Source organism: Mastomys coucha, chromosome X (genome assembly GCF_008632895.1).
Source record: "Mastomys coucha isolate ucsf_1 chromosome X, UCSF_Mcou_1, whole genome shotgun sequence".
NCBI classification, from domain to species: domain Eukaryota; kingdom Metazoa; phylum Chordata; class Mammalia; order Rodentia; family Muridae; genus Mastomys; species Mastomys coucha.
The window spans coordinates 14,634,826-14,642,866 of NC_045030.1; the positions used below are offsets into that span (position 1 = coordinate 14,634,826).

At 40.8% G+C, this 8,041-nt stretch overlaps 1 protein-coding gene across 1 annotated transcript; it reads left to right on the forward strand.

Annotated features, from left to right (window-relative positions):
• Positions 1-843: 843 nt before the first annotated feature.
• On the forward strand, positions 844-5,957 carry LOC116091923 (protein SSXA1-like; the record flags this gene model as incomplete). Its single annotated transcript, XM_031373349.1, has 5 exons — positions 844-884; positions 3,088-3,198; positions 3,653-3,767; positions 4,088-4,186; positions 5,851-5,957. Coding segments are annotated over exons 2-5 (387 nt in total), but the record flags the coding sequence as incomplete, so codon positions are not given.
• Between the last annotated feature and the right edge of the window lie 2,084 nt (positions 5,958-8,041).

Sequence of the window (8,041 nt, forward strand, 5' to 3'; positions counted from 1 at the left end):
ACTCTGTAGTACTGTTGGTATAAATATTATTATGTATAAAATATGCTTCTAGCTCCCCGGGTTTTGAGGGAAAAATCACATCCAGAAAAATTTGACATCTTGATAACTGCCATTTGTTTGTTTGTTAGAGGGAAAAGCTGTAGACTTTCAGTGGAACTCACAGGACAGCAAATATTTGGTAGGTTCTCTCCAATTACTTGATGGGCCCTGGAGATTAGGCTGAAATTGTTAGATGTGGTGACAAATATCTTCACTCAAAGCGCCATCTCAACAGCCCCCAAATTGCTTCCTACAAACTTGCGGGAGGTTTTATGTTCTGCTAGAGAGCCTATGGATCTCTTCCATCTTGGGGGATGGTGATGAGAAGGGTTTGAGATTCTGGTCTGCATCATATACAATCTTTTATAAAGGTCTATATCCACTTACCGGAGAGTAGGAAGATGAAGTCAGGATGAAAAGGGAAAAACTGAAACTCAGTGTGGTGGTGCACACCTGTCCTTAATCCCAGCCCACCAGAGGGCAAAGCAGTTGACAAATCCTGAGTTCAGTGCCCTCAAACAACTCTCTCCCACACAAACAATAAACATTGAAGCTTCACATGAACTGGCAGCCTAGCTGATCTCAGAATAGTTTATCACTAGAGAAAAAAAATGCTCCTTCAGGTGGACTCACCCACAAAGACCACAGTCGTTTTAGAAAAATAATTGCTTCCGGTAAGACAGGATGTCACACTACATTCTTTCTGCCCTCACTGGCCACACCCAGGTTCCTGACCCTGATTGGCTAGTTCATATTCACTTACTGCCCTGATTGGTTGATCGCCAGTCTCTATTTAAATTACCATGCTTCTGTGTGGAATGCTTGGCAGATGCTTGGCGACTAAGGTAAGTTCTCTCAGAGGGACAAGTTAAACCAGGGCAAAATAGAAATACAGGAAGATGAGTTGGTGATATAGTTCAGTGGTAGAGCATTTGTCTAGCATATGTGAGGCCCTAAATTCTAGTCCAAGCACCAGAAGAAAGAAAAGAAAAGCAGGTAGCTTTCATAGGCTAAGCCATTCTAGTGCCTTCTAAGTACCTGGATATCTTTAACTGTGAGAGTTGGCATGATGTTGTGTCTCCCAGAAAGCCTAGACAAAATTGTCATTTAGTACTGTGAGAGTACAATGTCGAGTACAATGTCAATATTTATGAGGAAAACAATACTACCCCCAGCACAAGAAATCCCTAAATCAGCCAGATGCTCCTACATATCTTCAGCGGTAGAGGAGGAAATGGCCTCTACCCAAGACAGTGCTTTATTGCATCAGACAAAGTGCCAAGTGTCTTGGTCTCCAAGGCCAGTCTTGGGTACTCTAATTTCAAAGGAACTGTATTTCTTCATTGTGAATTATGTGAATCATGTCTAGTCCTGTTCCTTTACAGATTCTACTTGGCGTCATTCATATACTTTCCAGATAAACCCAGTAATAGACACTAAATATTAATGCATTCATTTTCTTATCAACCAAAATCCATCCTGTAGAGAGGTCATATCACCACTGTATCCTTGAACACCACATTCAAAACTACACACCATGGGGACACAGCATAGCATAAGCCTATAAATCTAATTCAGTCAGCAGACTGAGACAGGAAGATACCTTGAACCTAGGAGTTAGGGCCAGTTTCAAAGGCAAAAATAAAAACCACACATGTGCTGACATACATACAAATAATGAAATATCACACTGTGTACATACAATATGCATTTGTGGTGTGTGTGTGTGTGTGTGTGTGTTAAATTTTTGAGTGGCCTGGGAAAAGAGCTCAGTTGATAAACAGTAGCCCTGCAAACATGAGACCCAAGTTCAATCTCCAGTACTCTGGTTGAAGCCCAAAACTAAGAAAGAAGGCAGGCTCTTGACCTCCCAGCTCTGGAGTGGAGGAGACAGCTAGTTCCCTGAAGCTCCCTGGCCAACAAATATTATGTACCAAGGGAAAATACTGTCTTAAAAATTAGGTGTATATCTCCTGAGGCATGACACCTGAGATTGAACACTGAACTCCATGTACAAGTACATAAAAATGAACATACACACACATACACACACACACATTCATTTACCTTATTTCTATTTTAAATAGATAAAATGCTAAAATGCCTGGAAAAAATTCCACCTTCATGAAATGAAACTATATTTTTAATATAAAAACTTATTCTGAGCAGGGCGGTGGTGGCACATGCCTTTAATCCCAGCACTTGGGAGGCAGAGGCAGGTAGATTTCTGAGTTCGAGGCCAGCCTGGTCTACAGAGTGAGTTCTAGAACAGTCAAGGCTACACAGAGAAACCCTGCCTCAAAAAAAACCTCATTCTGATTCTTTTTCCATTTTTTTCTCTAAAAAATAAGTTTTAACCTCTAAAAATATACTGCACATTTATTCCACTACCTCATTCAATACACTTGTGTGTCACTGTAATTCAACACCAAGCCTGACTTCCTAAGAACTGCTTTTTCTGATTTTTGTCTCTTGCTTCTCGAACATATAACAGCCCTGCATGTTTATGGAATACGGTGGGGAAAATAAAGATATGTACACAGTAGTTCATCGTCAAATAGGGGTTATTAACACTGCCTGTCCTTACACATTTACCTGGTCTCTCTACTAGTAGACTTCTGACTCCATGGTCATCTTACCTACTCATTACTCCTTTCCAACTGTTCTTTGGTAATCATTATATTATCTTCCTCCACAGTACTCCCTCTTCCCCAATGTATCAAATCAACACTCTTACATTCTGGTGAGAATGTAGGGGACTGTTCTTTTCTGCCTGACACAGCCAACAAGATCTTTCTGTGTGTCCTTCAATTCAGGTCACATCCAGGAGGGCTAGTAACATCCATAGCCGACTTGCTTTGGAGACTCAAACACACTTCAGTCATGTCATAGAAGCTCTGTCATTCCTAACCCAGATATGTCTATGCCCAGGCTTTCCTCCATGTAGCTTCTCAGAGGACAAATAAGCCATAATAGAAAATAGTAGAATTTAATTTCAGGTAGAAAATAGTAGAATTTAATTTCAGCTCATGCTGTCCTCCTCCTCAGGCTTAAAGTGTTCAAGCATACCTTGAAGATTGCATCCCCAGTGCCATGAATAGAAGGTCTCATTCAGTGAACCTCAGAAAAACTAAACACAAGCCAGAGGAGATATGCAAGGTGAGGTGACCCTTGTGGGGCAGAGGAGTTGCCAGGGAATGCTATAGAGACTTAAATTTCTCAGTAGATGAATAGAGAAGCACTGTGGAGAAGCATCAGGGATATAGTAGGTCACACAATGTCAGAGGATCTTTCTCTGGCATCTCTGAACATGTCTGGTCTGCAACCTTGTGCTACAATAATTTAGTAGCTTCCAAATTATTTGAGAATATATTGTTCCTAAAGGTGGGAAGACAGCAAGCAAGCATCAATGAATCTCTTATTGCATGCTCAGTAAGAAACTGGATAGTGTGCCTGCAGCTTCTCTCTTTGCTCTAAAATCCACCCAGCAAGGGGACTTCTTCCAATTCCCAAAAGTAGTGTAGAGATCTAGGAGCAGAGGACATGCTCTAGACTAAAGGGCATACATGCACAGCAGATTGACTGCCAGATTGAAGTTTTCCTGCTTTTCTAGGCCTTCAAGGATATCTCCAAATACTTCTCTAAGGCAGAGTGGGCAAAACTGAGCCATTCAGAGAAGATCACATATGTGTATATGAAAAGAAACTACACCACCATGACTAATCTAGGTAAGAGTTAGTTCTGGGTTCAGACAAGCCCGAGTGTCCTCCAGGCCTTCTCTATATACTATGGCTTCTCAGCCTCCTATTATGATTCTCTTCTTCAAGAGAAATGTCAAGTCAACTGCTAAATATCCTGCTCATTTTTATCCTATGCAGGTCTGAGGGCAGGGAACAGCCATTAGAGCATGCATCCCTGTGGCCTGAATTTTCTCTCCACCAGGACTTTGTTCAGGTGGACAGTGTTGTCTTTTGTCCTCCTAGAGCCAGCCCCTTGCATTCCTCTTCTCAGTTGTGTGATAAGGAAGAAACATTATGGTTCCTTCTAGGCCTCAGAGCCCATCTCCCAGATTTCATGGAATCTAAGGAAAAGGTCACAAAATCTGTGCTCAGTGATTCTGGTGAAGTTTCCAACCATGAGAGTCAAGGTGAGTAGACATGAAGGGTCTGTGTATATGAAAACTTTTCAGTCAAGTACCAGTGAGGGTTGCAGACAAATCTCCCATCCCTCAGGTCAGTGCTGAGGGAAGAGTGATGCCAAAAAGGTAAGTATATGGACACCACAAAAAAATTTAAGTGTTCAAAAGTAGAATGTATATTTTCTTTGATGGTAGGTAAATGGTAAATGTTTAGATGCTTGAGTGGAACTGGAAGGAGGGTGAGACTGGTGAGAGGAGAATAGACAGCTTCAGTTGTGGCTGATTTGTTTAAAGACATCAGAGAGATATGAAGCACTTTGAGTGCTAATGTTGAGCTCCATGTGGACCCAGTGCAAGTTTCTATGAGTGTCCATGATTGAAATACTTGCTTTTTAAAGCTATGTATTTCCTGAAAAATACTATTAATGAATCACAGTATGAGTAACTATAATTTTACATAATAAAGACTATCTAAACCTTCAGAATCTATATCATAACAGTGCATACTCAAATGAAATAAAGATAAATGCTACCCATTATTATATCAAGATATATTAATGGAATACGTTTTTTTTTACTCTCAAATGAATTTTATTCTGTGTGTTCACCCTGGAAAAAGAGTTGTCTGTTTATGTGTTCATAAATACAGTCTATATCCTTTCCATGCTGGTATTGAATTCTTAGACTCCAGGAATCATCCTGCCTAAATAGAGGCAGGAACTGGAGGCAAGCAGACCATGTCTAGCACAGAATAGCATAAGATCATTTTCCTACTCTGTATGCATGACACATACACAGACACACAAATGAATACATATATTTCTCACTGGTTGGGTGAGAGATAGAATATAGGTGAAAGGGGAAACAGAGACAGTAGTATGGAATTTTTAAGACTGGACCTCATGCTACAGCTCCCAGCTGGCCTCAGACTCAAGGCTTCCTGAATGCTGAGATATAAGCTTGATCCACTATGTGAGCTTCAATTGCACAGGCCTTGTATATTTGATTAGTATACATAATCATCAACAATATGGCCAATTGGATTCCCTAGCTCTTCTGTTCTGGCTTCTCAGCTCTAAAAAGAAAGAAAAAAAGAAAAAAGAAAAAAGAAAGAAGAAAGAAAGAAAGAAAGAAAGAAAGAAAGACCATAACATATTTCTAATAGCCCTATAACTCTGAAGTTAAGCAAGCCAGATTCCATAGGCTACCACAGTAAATAAAATAGATTCACAAATGGGGAGCTTGATCTCTGCAAGGTGGTTTTGTTGATGCCACTTTTTTATTTCAGTTTTTACTTTAAACAGTTCATTTATGCTGGGAAAACTCCAGCACCTCTGAGCTAAATCACCAATCCTTCCTCATGCATTTTTGTTCCCCATAGTAACCTAATTAAGTGCCTCACTTTAGTCAGGGTCTCAGCTAATATATGCATTCTCAGGTACATGCTAGATGAAATAGATTACAAGGGAAGGTTTTTATTGAACTGGTATTTGGTCCAAAGTGGGGAGGATCTGCTGTCTTGGTCTTTCTATGTCAGAAGATGTTAAAAACAAGTGCTTGGCAAAAAGCTCATGGACACATGTGAGGTCCAAGTCCCTATACTTTCTGACAAAACAAAACCCTTAAATCCTCTCAGCACCCAGCTCTCATGTACTAACCCTTCCCAATCTCAGGACTCAAGAGTAAGTCAGTGAGCATCTGGAGACATCGGTTAAGGGAAAGGAAGAAGCCAGTGATATATGAAGAAGAAGAAGGTGATGAAGATAAAGAGGAAGAGGAAGAGAAAGGGCAGGAGGAGGGCAAGGAGGAAAGAGAACCGGAAGGGGAAGGGGAAGAGGAAGAGGAAGAAGAAGGAGAAGGAGAAGAAGAAGAAGACTGTAACTGTAAGTGACACTGTAACACATTTTGTACACCCTGGGTTATATACATTTCTCTTATAAGATAGGATCTAACATGGTCACCAGGACCTGCCGATCATCTACTTGTAGTCCTCTGCAGTACAATATAATAGCTGAATGCAATAACGCATGCTCCCTCAACTCCCTGTTAATTATGTTAGGAACCTTTTCCACCCAGGATGCTGCAGGATTTCAAATCCCATGTCAGCTCTTAATGTGCAGGCCACACCTTCCACCAACCAAGGAACTCAGAGACCATTGAGACAGTCACTGAGTTCTTAGCAGAGGCTTTGTTTGGGGAGCATAGACTCCAAGTTCTTGTAGAACAGGATCATGCATGCTTTCCAGTGACAGAGTGGTGTTGAAGGTTCTCCCTGATACTTGCTTTCTCTTCCTCCTGCCTTTCTGTCTCAGATAGGAGGAAGAACCCTGTGGAGTGAAGAAGATCATCATAGGCCTCAAGATTATGGACACAACTCAAAAATCCTAAGCATCAAAAAAAAATTCTCAGTAGGGAAAGTTAAGCAGCATTGTACCTTCTAAGTGCTAAGGAGTGTCTTGAACATTGGTCCTACTGCGTGTTAAATCAGCATTGTTCTTTTGTGTATTCTTCTCTTACCATTGATTATACTGACTTTTTACTCTATAAGCACTGCTCTTGGTGTGTCCATGTACTTTTCTTAACATTGCTCTGACTGTTTCAAACACTGTGTTACCATGTTTCTTGCTTTGCACCAGTTCATTAGCATTCTTCTTCACAAGAACTCTATAAGTGTCTTACTACATAACTTCTAAAAGTATTATCATTATTAATTGTGAACCATAAGTAGTGCTCCAATTTGTCTGAACAACTCTCATAGCACTACTCTTACAATATACTCTGAATTACTTTAGCATTGGTTTTATTGTGATAAGCACCCTGTATGATGTTACCATCCTATAGAGAAATAAAAATTAGCAATGCATACTTCTCTGTCACCACACATAGTTTATGAAACAAGCAATGGCAGTCCTCTGCACAGAACAACACTACTCTTGTCTCACATATGATGGGACTGTTAATGGAAGTCAGATGTGCTTAAGCCTGGTCTTTTTTTTCCTCTGCATTTGCATCCGTAAAGGTTATCACTGTGGGCATCTGTAACCAGCTTTGTCTTACCACAAAGGAGTCTGGGAAAAATTATTTTCAAGTTTCCTGTCTGGTGCAATCCTCACACTTCAAAGGCCCATATTTATGTACCCAAGCTCATTCACTACCAGGAGACATTTGCACTATTGTCTCTTCTTACTCTTGTGTGCACATATTAGAGATGTTAAGGACAAACTTTAGAGATAGGTTTGCCTTACTAAACTTCTCATTCTTTCAAAAACCACCTGATGTGTAATGTGATGACTTAGAGCTGGAAGAGACATGGGAGATGTGATGTGACAGACAAATACAAGTGCCCAAGTGGATGTGGTACCTAGCACATCTTTCATCCCACCCTAGGTGGGGCCTGGAAACCCAGACAGATCTGAATCATCTTGCCACAGCTGCTGGACACATCCATTATCAGCAGGTATCATCAGGATAGGAGGTGGTGCTGACTTTGGGTCCCACTTGGTTGATAGGAACATTGAAAAGTACACATGATAGGGGAGGAATAATTGAATGAGTCTAGGTTATGGTCCTAATATTCTCTCTATTCTCTCTTTCCCTTCTCTCCCACTCACTCCTTTATTGCCTCTTCCCAGGTGACAGATGCAAATTCTGTGAGCTGGGAATGCTGGCTTCACATGTCCCAACACCCAGCCCTCCTTCCAATTGTGGGCAGAAAGTATGTAATGGGAGGAAACTGACATTTTTGCCTTCCAGGCTTAGTTTATTTGGCAATAATTCGTGTGTGTGTGTGTGTGTGTGTGTGTGTGTGTGTGTGTTAGTGCACACAATTCAGGAGATGTATTTCATGGTCTTCTATATGTCACA